At 44.0% G+C, this 13,882-nt stretch overlaps 4 protein-coding genes across 4 annotated transcripts; 3 read left to right on the plus strand and 1 right to left on the minus strand.

Moving 5' to 3' along the window:
- The first annotated feature begins 1,281 nt into the window (after positions 1-1,281).
- GGS22DRAFT_169278 (TPR-like protein) lies at positions 1,282-2,943 on the plus strand. The gene is made up of 3 exons (XM_047962297.1): positions 1,282-1,578; positions 1,649-2,079; positions 2,140-2,943. The coding sequence occupies exons 1-3, from the start codon at positions 1,546-1,548 to the stop codon at positions 2,552-2,554; spliced, it is 879 nt and encodes a 292-aa protein (XP_047816231.1). The 5' UTR covers positions 1,282-1,545; the 3' UTR covers positions 2,555-2,943.
- A 232-nt stretch (positions 2,944-3,175) lies between these two features.
- GGS22DRAFT_43440 (NUC173-domain-containing protein) lies at positions 3,176-7,248 on the plus strand. Its single transcript, XM_047967080.1, has 2 exons — positions 3,176-3,261; positions 3,327-7,248. Exons 1-2 carry the CDS (start codon positions 3,199-3,201, stop codon positions 7,056-7,058), a joined length of 3,795 nt encoding a protein of 1,264 aa, XP_047816232.1. The 5' UTR covers positions 3,176-3,198; the 3' UTR covers positions 7,059-7,248.
- On the minus strand, positions 7,226-8,823 carry GGS22DRAFT_169281 (V-snare-domain-containing protein). The gene is made up of 3 exons (XM_047962298.1): positions 8,209-8,823; positions 7,704-8,116; positions 7,226-7,616 (listed from the first exon to the last, which is right to left on the minus strand). The coding sequence occupies exons 1-3, from the start codon at positions 8,386-8,388 to the stop codon at positions 7,529-7,531; spliced, it is 681 nt and encodes a 226-aa protein (XP_047816233.1). The 5' UTR covers positions 8,389-8,823; the 3' UTR covers positions 7,226-7,528.
- A 1,184-nt stretch (positions 8,824-10,007) lies between these two features.
- Positions 10,008-13,880, plus strand: GGS22DRAFT_181008 (amine oxidase; the record flags this gene model as incomplete). The annotated part of the gene is made up of 9 exons (XM_047963828.1): positions 10,008-10,233; positions 10,290-10,695; positions 10,748-11,665; position 11,956; positions 12,676-12,679; positions 12,859-13,045; positions 13,110-13,179; positions 13,282-13,732; positions 13,828-13,880. 9 exons carry the CDS (start codon positions 10,008-10,010, stop codon positions 13,878-13,880), a joined length of 2,316 nt encoding a protein of 771 aa, XP_047816234.1.
- Between the last annotated feature and the right edge of the window lie 2 nt (positions 13,881-13,882).

Genomic DNA, 13,882 nt, shown 5'->3' on the forward strand with positions numbered 1-13,882 from the left:
ATAAATATATATTTAATTTTATTAATAATATTATTTTTTTTATATTTTTTTTTTCCGTTTTTTAATAAAAAAAATATAATATAAATCGTTACGGCGTACGTTTAAAAATATAAATTATTAAATAAATTATAAAAATTTTATATTTAAATATAAAATATAAAACTTAATTTAACACGTTTAATATACTTTTAATAAAACTTTAAAATAATTATATAAATAATAATTTTTTAACGTTAATATTAATTATTATTATTATTATTATTTCGTTTAATAAAAAGAAAAAATTAAATTAAATACGTTAAATTAATAAATAACTTTTTTTAAAAATTAAATATTAACCGTAAAAAAAATAATATCGAAAATTTAAATAATAAAAATATAAATAATAATTAATAAAAATCGTTTAATTTTTATTTAAATATTATTATATTTATAAACTTTTTTAAATATTACCGTATTTTATATTTAAATAAAACTTATTATTAAAATGAAATATATTTACTTTAAAATAAATTAAAAATTTAATATAATAAACATTAATTTTTTTTAATTACTTTTTAAAAATTAAATGTTTAAAATAAAAAATTTTATAATTTTAATATTTAATAATATTTATTTAAAAAAAGAAAAAAAATTCGAATATAAATAATTAAATAATTTTTTTTTTTTAAAAAAACTTATAATTTTTTTTATAATAAAACGATTAATTTTATTAACGTTAATTTACGTTAAATTTCGAATAATTACTTAAATATAACGTTAAAATAAAAAAATTAATTAAATAAGTAAATTATAAAATTCGAATATTAACGTAAAATTAAAAAATAAAATAAAAAATAAATAATATATAATATATATTTAATAAAAAATAAAAATAAATTATATTTTTCTTTAAATTTAATAAATATTTATTTATATAATTTTTATTTTATTTTTTCTTTTATTAATAAACCGTAAAATTTAATAATAAAAATTAACGTTATTTTTTCGTTTTAATTTATTAAATTAAAAACTTTATAAAATAAAAAATATTTTTATTTATAATAAATATATATTTACTTAAATATTAAAAATATTATTATTAAATATTAATAACGTTTTATAAATTATAAAATATAATATAAGTTTTATATATATTATTTATTAATATTATATACATTTTAATACATTAATTAAATTAACGGGTTAACGGATACGGGCTTATGGTCCACCTTAGAAACTGATTATTATCACTTTTTATAAATCATTTATTAAGTGGCTGCGCTACATGTGAACTTAATAAATTGACTTTATAGGTACTTGTCATGTACTTCGGGACACGTTACAGGGGGCATATGTGGTACTTTGATGTGAGACATGCGATGTCATAGCTCGAGACTTACCTAAGGTTAGGTACCTGGTAGCCGTGTCGCAACTCCAAACTGCGCCTTCTCTATCGTTCTCTCTCCTTTGTCATCAACATTAGAGCAAACGATAAATTCAAACATTGACAACTCCTTTCGCCCATTTCGCTTTAATATAATAATACAAATAAAACAGACCACCATGGCTGGAGATCCTCGTGCTCTGCTACAGAAGGTCGGTCTGATTGCCCCGCCATTTCCCCCACATTTACCTAGACAGCTACTGACACGCATGGTAAATACAGGCAGATAAGACGCTCGCCAGCGCTTCCAGTGGCTTCAGTTTCTTCGGTGGCCGAGAAGACAAGTATCAAAATGCTGCAGATCTATATGTCGAGGCGGCGAATTCTTTCAGAATTCAGAAAATGAACCGGGAAGCCGGCCAGGCTTTCGAAAAGGCGGCTGCGGTCCAAACCAAACAGCTAAACGAACCCGACGATGCCGCGAACACCTTGGTCGATGCCTTTAAAGTCTACCGGAAAGAAAACCCCGAAGATGCAGTGCGATGTCTCGATATCGCTGTCAACCAATACTGCAAGAAGGGCAACTTCAGGCGAGCAGCGCAACACAAGGAGAATATGGGCGAAGTCTTCGAGAACGAGGTGGGCGATACGAAGCGTGCACTCGAATGCTACGAATCCGCTGCTGGATGGTACGAAGGAGATAATGCTTCAGCGTAAGGATCCTCTCCAATATGAAAGTAGAAAAGGACTTTATTACTAAAATGCACATTTAGTCTGGCGAACAAGCTCTGGCTTAAGGTAGCAGACATTGCGGCCCTCGAAGGCGACTATTACAAGTCGATCGAACAATACGAGAAGGTTGCAGGGGCTTCCATCAACAACAACCTAATGCGATACTCGGTAAAGGACTACTTCCTCAAGGCGGGTATCTGCCACCTAGCGACGGGTGATATGGTCGCCGCAAATCGCGCGCTCGAGAAGTACCGAGATCTAGACCCGACGTTCCCTAGTACCCGAGAGCACCAGCTGCTTACAGACCTGGCAGCCGCCATCGAAGCGGGCGACCAGGATCAATTTACGGACAAGTTGTTCCAGTTTGACCAGATGAGCAAGCTTGATAAGTGGAAGACTACGATTCTTGTACGAGTCAAGAACAACATCGAAGAGGCCGGCGAAGACTTCTCTTAAGGAAATCCGGAAGACCGATGATAAGCAGAAGGCTCTGTCAGAATGACCAGCCGAAAACAACATATGGGTGCACATTGGGTTGGGTGAGACGCGGCATGACCGTGCAAATCGCATAGAGAGTCATGATTACGACGTTTGGCCTAGAACATGAACTGTAGCAAAACTAGCTACCATTGTCAAGACTGAAGACTGGAGACTACCTACTTCGTCACTTACCACATGAGATAGCATTAACACTGTTTTCCACATCCTCACAGTATAGTTCTGCCAGCCAGGAGGAACTAATTGTTTTTGAGAGGAGTTGTTTGATATTGGGATGAATGATATATATGCCTTTCTATCTATTTAACTAACATATATTGAAAACAATATCTGAAAGCTACCTAAGATTTCTAAATGCATTCTATCAGTACCTATTACCTACTAGGTATTATTGAAGCTTGTATGTATGATTTCCGGTACGTACCTAGAATTGTAGGGCTGTTCTGCCAAGCCAAACCAATGGTGGGGTTTAAGTGCGAAGCTTAACGATAACGCCGATAAGAACTTGATAAGGATTCGATAAGCAGAAAAATTACAAAATTCCTTAACGATATACTTCGGAAACTTCACCAATTTCAACAATCATCGATTGTGCTTTCAAAATGGCGACTCTTGAAGAGAAGCTGGAAAAGATCCGGTCGCCGAATCTCCAGAGCCAACAACAAGTATGTGAACCTCGCGCATTAAGGATAGACCAATTTCAAATTGCTAACCTTGAATTTCGCATTAGACTGGAGTGATTCTCAAGGCGGTTGAGGAAACACTGAAAGAACAGAATACTCAACCAACAGCGACAGGATATTTCGCTGCTTTATTAGCTTTACTGAATCAATCTCTCGAGAGCGGAAAGATTAACAAAGAATTAACACCGTCCGTCGTCTATCTCCTCGACATAATTACTCCGTTTGCGCCACAGCCCCTCCTTCGATCCAAATTCACCCAAATTCTTACGCTCCTAGCGCCTGTTCTACTGCTCAAAGATGCAGAAGCCCCGTTGTTGAAGCCTTCGATTGGTTGTTTGGAATCGCTACTTCTCGCACAAGATTCAGGAGCATGGAAACTCCCGACGAATGAAATAAGCCCGCGACGGGCTGTCGCAGGTCTTCTGAATCTTGCTTTAGATCATAGGCCGAAAGTACGAAAGCGGGCGCAAGATGCCTTACGAAAAGTCCTCAAGAACCCCCCTCCGAGTCCGTCTCTGGATCACCCAGCGGCAGACCTATGCGCCGAAACGGCGATGAGAAGCTTGACAGATATAGCAAACAAGGTAGCATTGTCAAGAAAGCAGAAGAAATCCACGGCGGAACACGACCCTGCACTTATACATGCCTTGCAACTTGTCAAGACAGTCGCAGTGGCAAGCGGTGGCTGGCCCAGCAAGAATATCGAGGCATTATGCGAACTTTTACTTAACATCGCGAAGAGTGGGAATGAGCACATGACGATGGCTGTTTTTGAGATTTTTGAGATGATTTTTGAGGGCATGGCCGATGAGGTTGCATCTACCAAGCTGCCGCGCCTCCTCGAAATTATCTCCGAGATGCGCCCCTCTTCTAACGACACACAATTACTTCCACCTTGGATCGCCATATTATCACGAGGATACGATGTTTCCGCTCAGATTGAGCCTGAAGAGACATTTTCCAAGCTTCCGGCGTTGTTCGGGATGATATCTCATTTTATGGAATCTTCTTCACACAATATAAGGATATCTGCATCGGAATGTTTGATATCATTTATGGAGAACTGTGTTCCCGATCAAGTCATAGTAGAACCCTCTATCTATGATGAAAAAATGATCGAACAGATAGCCCAAGTTGCCGAGGGTCTCCTCAGCGTGCAATACCAGGCAGCCTGGATGGAAACATTCAACGTCATCGGTGCTATTTTTGATTCATTGAAATGGCGTGCTAATCCGACGATGTTGAACGTCATTCGAACAGTTGGTGAACTCCGTGGAAACGATTCTTTCATGGGCAAAAAGGAAGCAGACGAAGTTCTGGGCAAAGCGATTCGGGCAATGGGTCCCGAAGCCGTCCTTAGTGTTCTTCCTTTAAACCTCGTCAAGCCAACCAAGGATGAATATGGTAGAGCTTGGATGCTGCCAATCCTCAGAGACTATACCAGCAACACAAATCTCCAGCATTTCAGAACCGAGCTCATTCCGTTGAGCGAGGCTATGTTTCAGCGGGTTCTGGACAACGGAGAGGCCTCTAAAACAATGGAAGTCAAGATATACGAGACATTGGTACATCAAACCTGGTCTATCCTGCCAGGCTATTGCGACCTACCCTTAGACTTGACAGTGGCATTTGACCAAGTCTTTGCTGAAATGCTTGCAAATTTGCTGTATAAGCAAGTTGAACTCAGGCTTGACGTCTGTCGAGCTCTCAAGACCCTTGTCGAATCGAATCAAGATGTAGTTGCGCTTGATGATGAGAGTTTGGTTCTCAAAAGCCGAGTTTCAAAAACGGACGCTCAGAAGAATCTAGATTATCTTGGAAAATTTGCAGGCAACCTCCTAGCAGTCCTTTTCAACGTCTACAGCCAAACGCTTCCCCAGTCCAGGGGTCCTATACTTCAGACTATCAATGCCTATCTGAGCATCACACCTGAGAATGAACTCGTCGAGACATTTGACCGTGTCAGCACCATGTTGGCATCGTCATTAAGCGAAATTGAAAATGAGAAAAAGGAAAAGGGCCAAAAGTCAAAGGAGAAGACACCCTCTACCAGCCAGACACTCATGGATTTGGTCATTACTATGTCAATTTACCTTCCTCGCCAGAGCTTTGGTCCTCTTTTCAACATTGCCGCACTCGTCATTGTGAGGGATGACGCCCCGCAGCTGCAGAAGAAAGCTTACAAATTAATTCCACGGCTTGCCGAGTCCGAGATTGGCAAAGTGGCGCTCGAAGAACGAAATGCGGAACTACAAAACCTATTGCTATCCAGCGCAGAAAAAGTCTCAGTCCCCGCCCGAAGAGAACGATTGGCGGCAATTACTGCGCTCGTACCGTTCATCCCCGTTACGTCGCTTCACTTCATCCCTTCTGTACTATCTGAGGTAGTCATATGTTGCAAAGAGCAAAATGAGAAAGCGAGAACTTTGGCTTTCGAATTGCTTGTTCTTATGGGGCAAAAGCTGTCGGAAGCGAAGGGCAAGCCAATCGATAATAGCAAGATCCCTCATATGCCCAAGGATGCACCATCCGTATCTGCAAGCATAGAAGAATACATCACTATGGTTAGCGCCGGACTTGCGGGTAGCACGCCACACATGATATCTGCCTCCATCACCGCCCTTACTCGCATTCTCTATGAGTTCCGCGAGACACTGAACAAAGAGGTGCTCAGTGACCTTGTACAGACTATGGATTTATTCTTGACATCTAACAACCGAGAGATTGTCAGGAGTGTTCTAGGGTTTGTAAAGGTATGTGTCATCAGTTTGCCGACAGATCTGATGTTACCACGCCTACCAACTATGATTCCGAACTTGATGGTATGGGCCCACGAGCACAAGGGACACTTTTGCAGAGCCAAGGTCAAGCATATTCTGGAACGCATGGTCCGCCGCTTTGGCTTCGATATTGTCAATAGGAACTGCCCCGAAGCGGACCGAAAATTGATAACCAACATCCGAAAGACCAAGGAGCGTAGTAAGAAACGAAAGGAGGCTGCTAAGGAAGCAGGAAACGAAGATGAACAACAGAATGGCAAGCGGCGAGGTCGGTTTGAGAGCGAATACGATGAGGCGCTGTATAGCAGTGAAGAATCTGACGGTTCCGACGACTCTGACGCCGAGGTTCTTGGGAAGTCGCGAAAGTCGCAGAAGGGCGGCTCTACGTACATTATGGAAGATGATGACGAGCCTCTGGATTTGTTGGATCGCAAGGCCCTAGCCAGCATCTCCTCCACCAAACCTGATAAATTGCGCAAGGCGGGTAGGACTAAAGCCAAGACCGATATGGACGGCAAGTTGATATTGGGCGAAGATGACGGCGACGATGATGCTATGGTCATCGATACACCTGCTCACGGCGGAGCTCATGGTGGAGAAGAGAGCGGAGTCGGAGCTTACGTGGCGGCTCTTAAGAGCAAGGATGTCGGACATAGGGGACGAGGCGGACGTCTAAAGTTCTCTAATAAGCGAGGGAAGGACAACGATGATGACGATGTTGAGATGGATGTCGACGAGAAAGATGTCTCCAACATCAAGTCTCAGATCAGCAGAGGTGGTAGAGGCGGCTTCAACCCTCGCGGAGGACGCCCTTCTCGTGGCGGCGGTATGCGTGGCGGAGGTATGCGAGGTGGTGGTACGCGCGGAGGCGGCATGCGCGGAGGAAGGAGTGGCAGGGGAGGCATTGCATCTGGGAGACGAGGGCTTGGGGAGGAGAAGAGACACGGCCCAGCTTTCTCAGGCAAGGTCGGTAAACCGAAATCTCCCGGTAGGAGATGAGCGGTGCGAGCCGAGTTTGATACCCGTTAACGGCATAGCTGCTGCTATACATAGATGGCTGCGAGTATCTCGTTTTTGCTTGTCTGGTTAGTGACTTGAGGCGTACATAGGCACGGGGTTGTGAACATGGGTTCTCCGATACGAAATGAAAAATAGATGATACGTCAACCATCAAACGTCCTTGTTCTTAATTAATGTGAAGTCAAAGCCAATCCGAACGTAGCCTCCTCTGAAGACTACGGTAGGGAATATGTACGAGAAACGACCGTGATAATGAGAATCTTCCCAATGGTCCCCTTGTTTAACGCTCCCCAAACGCCGTTCTTGTAACTGCAAACTTCTCTCGACATTACACTTGGCAGGATTGAAAAAATTTACAGATGCCACATTCACTCGTCGTCTCCTCCATTCCCCTATACAACGACCGACCAACTTCTTCGGTCTGTCGCCCTTCTCTCTTGTTGTGTTGTTCACCTGAACTTGCTGTAAATAACAGCGAAGATCAGGATCACCAGCACTGTAATAATAGCAATAGTAATCACCCGATTCGTAGCCATCCTATCCAACATTAGCCTTCCACTCTCATCACGCACAGATACACGCGCATATCCGCATATTCTTCCGGGGAAAAGGGGGAGTCATTACCTACGAGCCATACCCCTCAGCGTCTTCACACTACGATCGACGTATCCCTCACTCTCATACAAGATCTGGCCCGTATGCGAGATCCGCTCGCGCTGCGCATGCAGGTCCGCCAACGTCCCCGCGCCAATCGCCTCCGTCTCGTTCGCTAACGCTTGGCTGGACCGCAGCCGCTGGCTGCTCCGGTCTAGCCGGTCGGTGCCGGAGAGCAGCTGCTGCCGCTGCTCGAGTTGCACGTCGGACGGGGTTGGGTCGTCGGTGTACCGGTTCCCGAAGAGGGCGGCCCGGTCCGAGGCGAGGGAGTTGAGCTTGCGCTTGTAGCTGTCGACGTCGGTTTCGAAGTTCCGGAAGCGTTGGTTTATTTTGGGGCGTGTGGAGGAGGGGATGTTTTGTTTTTCGAGACGCATTTGGCCGAGCTGGTGCGGGTTGTTAGTTAGGTGGTTAGGATCGATCGGGCAGAGGGCTTTGGATGGGTGGATAGATGGAGAGAGAGGGAAGGGTGGGTTACCAGTTCGTCGGCTTCCTCGAGGGCTCGCTCGGCGGCGCTGATAGCGGCCTTGCGCGGCTCGCCGCTGAGCTCGGGGATCTGGTCTAGTTTTTGGGTCAAGTCGGCTTGGACGAGCTTGAATTCGGCTTCGTAGCTGCTGAACAGCTCGGAGCCGGCGTCGGTGTCGAGAGGGTTGGCCATGGTGATGATTGCTGCTCCTTTCTTTCACTCGTTGACTGTGGCTGGGATAGTCGAAACTCTCGCGGAGAGTATCTCGGTTGAAAAGGAGAACCCGTGGTAGATGTTGTCGAATTAAGATAGTCGAGCGCCTGCTTACTAGATTTTAGAGGGTCTTCGGATAGGTAATCGGGAATGTGGTTGGCTGAGTTAGAGATGACTACATGAACGGTATATCGAAGTTGCAGGAGAGATCATGCGTGTTGCGTAACTTGCCAGTTCCTAGATCCGTCAATGCGGTCCAGACCAAGATTAAGAGTGGGGACAGCAGTAGGCACCGTTTTACCGATTGCGGTACTAGCCACAATTACCAGCCACCTCTTGTGGGGAAATTCATCCGAGAGAGAAAAAATATTTAATGAATCTGAGCCAGTGCGTGTCTTATTTCTTCTTTTCCTTTTCTTCTCCATGAAAGTTGAACCCCCGGACGCAGATAATTAAGGCTCTACGTTCTTTTTCTCTACAGACGTGAAGTTGTATTAGCCGGGCAGACCGAAAATGGAGCTTCTAAGAATTGGGTATTAGACGTGGTCTTTGCGGACTTCCGCCTCTGAATATTCGATCCCGTTGAGCCTCGACATTCCCTGATTAGACGAAATGTTTTCATAGATATTCCTCCCTCGGAGTTTTAGTCGAGAAAAGAAAAGACAATTGAAACGGCGAAACCCGAGAAAAAGTCTTCGCTAGCTCTCGCAAATGCGTCTTCTCAGTGAAGGCGAGTTATTCTCAACTATGTAATGAGTGATAGACTATGTGAGAATATTGATTATTCTGTTATCAGTGCTAAGAAAGGATAGCAGAGCCTCGTCAATTGAAATCTACCTGCACAGAAGTATTAAGCGAGTCGCCGGTGATGTTATGTCTCAGTCTCAGAGACATGTCCGAATCTGTCAGCTGTGAAGATATCAATGTCATAGACTCTTGTGGCTACAGTCAAAGCGTTAATAGTCGGACTATTTACAGTGGCAGTGGATCCTTGTTTCAGCCCTTAGGCATGTAACCTAACAACTATCTGAGTGTTTTGAATCTATACATCAACTTGGTCGTCTCTTCTCATAACTAATGTTTATTTTAACTACGTTTAACTATCTGGACCGTCAGAAACATTAAGTCCTAGATGGCTCAGGCAGATGCGAGTGCCAAGGTTATAGATCCGAATATGTAAGTATAAAGTATCCTAACAGGAGCAGCAACTATCCATGGATGTAAATGTGATATGCGGCAGATGCAGCTTCCACCTTTACATACCTCGGAACTTACCTTATCTAGCATTGAAGCTTCCAGCTTCCATCTTCCATTCCAATCTCCAACATTTCAGCACTGCCTGCCTATTTTCAGTTACGGATTGGCCGGTATGCTTGAACTATTGAAGATGGACAATGTCGTGTGACGCACACCTACATAGTTAGCCCGCCACCACTTCCTAGGCTATCTCCCTTCCCACCGCCAAAGTCCTACGATCACTGACCTACATACTATTGCCTTCCTCCATCTCCACATTCCTACTCACAGTATCTCATGAAATTCTGGCTCCTTCATTATTATAACTTCAGTCTTTATAGTCTCTTACTGTATAGGGACTCATGACATCATCCACTAACCGTGTATCTAGGAAGAAGGTAGCTATTGTCGGGAGTGGCTCTGCTGGAATCGGTGCTCTCTGGGCTCTGAATCGCACTCATCATGATGTGTATCTCTACGAGGCGGGTGACCGTCTGGGCGGTCATACCAACACGGTAGAATGGAAAAAGGGCAAATTTACCACTTTGGTCGATACGGGCTTCATCGTCCTCAACACGGCTACATACCGTTCGTAAACTACCTAGTACAAGTCTATACGCCCGCAAGTTGCTAACTAGATTTAGCAAACTTCATCAACTTCCTTAAAAATATTAAGGTAAACACCGTGCCCACTCAGATGACTTTCGGTGTTTCGCGGGACCAGGGAAAGTTTGAATGGGCAGGGACAAACCTAGACTCCGTTTTCAGCCAAAAGAGAAATATCTTCTCGTTGAAGATGTGGAGACTAATCTTCGATATCATACGCTTCAACCAGTTTGCTCTGGACCTACTCAAAGATGACGATGGCGACGACTCCTCTGCCTCAAAGGGAGCTGCACCTATGGAGACCATTGGCCAATATTTGGATAGGGAAGGATATTCTGAGACGTTCCGCAATGACTACCTAATACCCATGACGGCCGCCGTGTGGAGTACGAGCCCTGATAAGTGTACATTGGAATTTCCTGCCGTAACTCTCATTCGATTTATGTAAGTCGCCAGCCAAATTCGTTGGTGTATATTTACTAATTATACCATAAAGGTGGAACCATCATCTCTTAAGTACAGTTGCTGCTAGGCCAGATTGGCTTACTCTGGAAGGCGGCGCAAAATCATACATTGATGCGGTGATGAGTGGATTCCCACCGAATCATCTGTTTTTGAAGACAGCTGTCAAGCACGTTACAAGTGAAAAGAATGGGCGCGTTCGGTTACACCTAGAGAATGGGAAGACAGAGGTGTTTGATCACGTCATATTGGCTACTCATGGAGATCAGGCCTATCAGATTATCAAGCCTTCAGCTACCCCTGAGGAGGAGAAAATCATGTCCTCGTTCAAAACTTCTGAAAATACTTGCATTCTCCATTCAGATCTCTCGCATATGCCACAGCGCAAGAAGTCATGGTCTGCTTGGAACTATCTCACGGTGTCATCGCCTTGGACGGGTAAAGACATTGATCAAGTCTCATTGACGTATAACATGAACATCCTTCAACACATTCCGAAGGAAGGCTTCGGCGACGTCTTGGTGACACTAAATCCCATCCAGGAACCGAAACCAGAGACTATTCAAGGTCGATACTCATATTCACATCCACTATACACTCCCGATGCGATTAGAGCGCAACAAGCTTTACCTAAGATACAGAACACGAGAGGAATCAGTTATGCAGGCGCCTGGACAAAATATGGGTTTCACGAAGACGGGTTTAGTAGTGGAATACATGCGGCAAGCGCTCATCTCGGAGCAAAGCTACCATTCGAATTCGTGGACTCGACGTACAGTCGAGGGAAGAAACCCAAGTTGGGCATCACAGACCTGGTCGTCAAGCTTATCATCATGGCCATCCAGGTTTTCGTCGTAGATATTCTGGAATGGATATTCGGCAAAAATAGAAGGAAAACGCTGCCAAAGGCCAATGGTGCAAGCAAGAAGATACTGAACGATAAACATTCATAGTCTGTTCAAATCGCTGTACAATAAGGCTGTTGTACAATACCTAAGGTAGAAATCAATAATATCATAACTTCCATATATTGTTAGGGTTCTCATAATTCTCTAGATGATTCCGTCCCTCTCCTCCTTTTCCCCTTCCCCTTTTCCCACCTCATCTCCTAGTGACTTCACCCTCTACAATAGTGCCACAACAGAAACCAAAGGATATCAATCAATGAGAATAAAGGACGGCGGACCATAAGAACAAATCCGCCAACCCGCCAATTCAATTAATGTATTAAAATGTATACAGTGTAATACAGTAGAATAGCGTACAGTTTAATAGATATTCCACACAGTGTCCTGAATCTTACAGGGGTCATAGCGCTACAGGGCGCTGAAAGCCCTGTAACTTATAAGGGTTATAGCGCATAGCCTTTTTTATAGGTACTACCTAATAGGGCTTAGCGTATATCACGTGATACCCCTCGTTTTGAACTATTGCGCGTCTATGTTTATTTACTTACCTATTACGCACTCAACTGAATCGAATTAATCGATTGAATTAGATAAATCAATTGAATCATATGAATCAATTGACTTAATTCGTTTCGAAAAGGTTAAAATATTAATAATAACCTTAGAAGACTCTAGCGCTAGCTTTAGGGCTTTTTACATACCTAAAAAACCAACTATAAGTTACAAGGAGTTAATGCGCTATAAAGCCTATAAGCTACAGGCCTTCCAGCGCCCTATAACGCTAACACCCACTGTAAGGTTCGGGGTACCGTGTGCAATACTTTTCAGACTGTACGTTATTCTACTGTATTACACTGTATACATTTTAATACATTAATTGAATTGGCGGGTTGGCAGATTCGGCCTTATGGTCCGCTCTATAAAGATCTATTGAGTATCATTCGTTTTAAATTAATTGATTGTTCAGTCTCCTGTTAGCAGTGGATGAATAATTACATGGTTCATGATTGTGGCATAAAAGTCGCCTATCTGACTTAATTGTGCAGGTTTATAGCGGGGTAGATCACTAGCTAGACCCCGTAAGCTTCCCGGGTCCACTAAAATCACAGGGACCTTGAGCTTTTCGATGTGACCCCACAAATGGCATGATGACCTCGACAAAGCTTCCAAACAGCGAACATCATTTTTTAAGACATAATGAATAGTCTTTACCATACCTCATGGAGGCTGCTACAAGCAAACACAACGTCACAATGGGCATGCGCCTCTTGTCGCAGGGCCCTGGCTCGAACGAAACTGTCCCCCCCACGTAGGACTGTAACGAATAGCGCAAGGGCGAAGAAAGCGCAAGCTACTCACACAGCCGATGCCCCGTCGATGGAACGAATGGCGGAATATTACAGATATAAAAACCGGTCGACGATGTACGGCTACTCTATTCATTAATCCCATCGCTTACGCAAGTTCGTCGCTCAATGGCTATCATAGGTACTACACGCTCAGCATCATCCTCGGTACCGTCGCTTTCTCGTACGGATCGGTTCCCATGTATAAGATGGTACGGCCTACCTCGTTTCCCCATATCTACATACACACACCATGCTTTGCGCATATATACGACTTATAAGATGTATACGTAACTAACAACCAACCTCAACAGATCTGCCAAACAACAGGCTGGGGCGGCCAACCGATCCGCGCGCCCAGCCACGGCGGCTCCGGCGACTTCGACCCAGCCTCGCGCGTGATCCCCGTAACCGACGCGCGACGCATCCGCGTGACCTTCAACGCCTCCGTCTCCGACATCCTGCCGTGGAAGTTCGTGCCGCAGCAGCGCGAAGTACGAGTCCTCCCCGGCGAAACCGCGCTCGCCTTCTACACGGCCACGAACAGGAGCGACTCCGATATCATCGGCGTAGCCACGTACAGCGTTACACCGGCCCAGGTGGCTCCGTATTTCAGCAAGATCCAGTGTTTCTGCTTCGAGGAACAGAGGCTGAATGCGGGCGAGACGGTCGATATGCCGGTGTTCTTCTACTTGGACCCGGATCTGTTGAATGATTTGAATATGCGTGGGATTAATGAGGTTACGTTGAGTTATACGTTTTTCAGTGAGTGCTTGTCTTTTTCCTAGTTATTCCGCGGTGTTTTTGGGTTGGTGCTGGGATGGATGGAAGTTGGAGTATGAGGGCTAATGCGGTGACAGAGGCGAAATATGATAATAATGGGAACTTTAGGGGGTTCCCGACGACGTCGTAGAT

The sequence above is a fragment of the Annulohypoxylon maeteangense genome, assembly GCF_022496945.1.
Source record: "Annulohypoxylon maeteangense strain CBS 123835 unplaced genomic scaffold GGS22scaffold_15, whole genome shotgun sequence".
Taxonomy (NCBI): domain Eukaryota; kingdom Fungi; phylum Ascomycota; class Sordariomycetes; order Xylariales; family Hypoxylaceae; genus Annulohypoxylon; species Annulohypoxylon maeteangense.

Coding starts and splice junctions, on each gene's coding strand:
- GGS22DRAFT_43440 (XM_047967080.1), top strand. CDS start 3,199: ATGGCGACTCTTGAAGAGAAGCTGGAAAAGATCCGGTCGCCGAATCTC. Junction 3,262..3,326: donor ATCTCCAGAGCCAACAACAA/GTATGTGAACCT, acceptor ATTTCGCATTAG/ACTGGAGTGATTCTCAAGGC.
- GGS22DRAFT_169278 (XM_047962297.1), top strand. CDS start 1,546: ATGGCTGGAGATCCTCGTGCTCTGCTACAGAAG. Junction 1,579..1,648: donor CTCGTGCTCTGCTACAGAAG/GTCGGTCTGATT, acceptor TGGTAAATACAG/GCAGATAAGACGCTCGCCAG. Junction 2,080..2,139: donor GAAGGAGATAATGCTTCAGC/GTAAGGATCCTC, acceptor ATGCACATTTAG/TCTGGCGAACAAGCTCTGGC.
- GGS22DRAFT_169281 (XM_047962298.1), bottom strand. CDS start 8,388: ATGGCCAACCCTCTCGACACCGACGCCGGCTCCGAGCTGTTCAGCAGC. Junction 8,117..8,208: donor TCGAGGAAGCCGACGAACTG/GTAACCCACCCT, acceptor AACCCGCACCAG/CTCGGCCAAATGCGTCTCGA. Junction 7,617..7,703: donor CTGAGGGGTATGGCTCGTAG/GTAATGACTCCC, acceptor AATGTTGGATAG/GATGGCTACGAATCGGGTGA.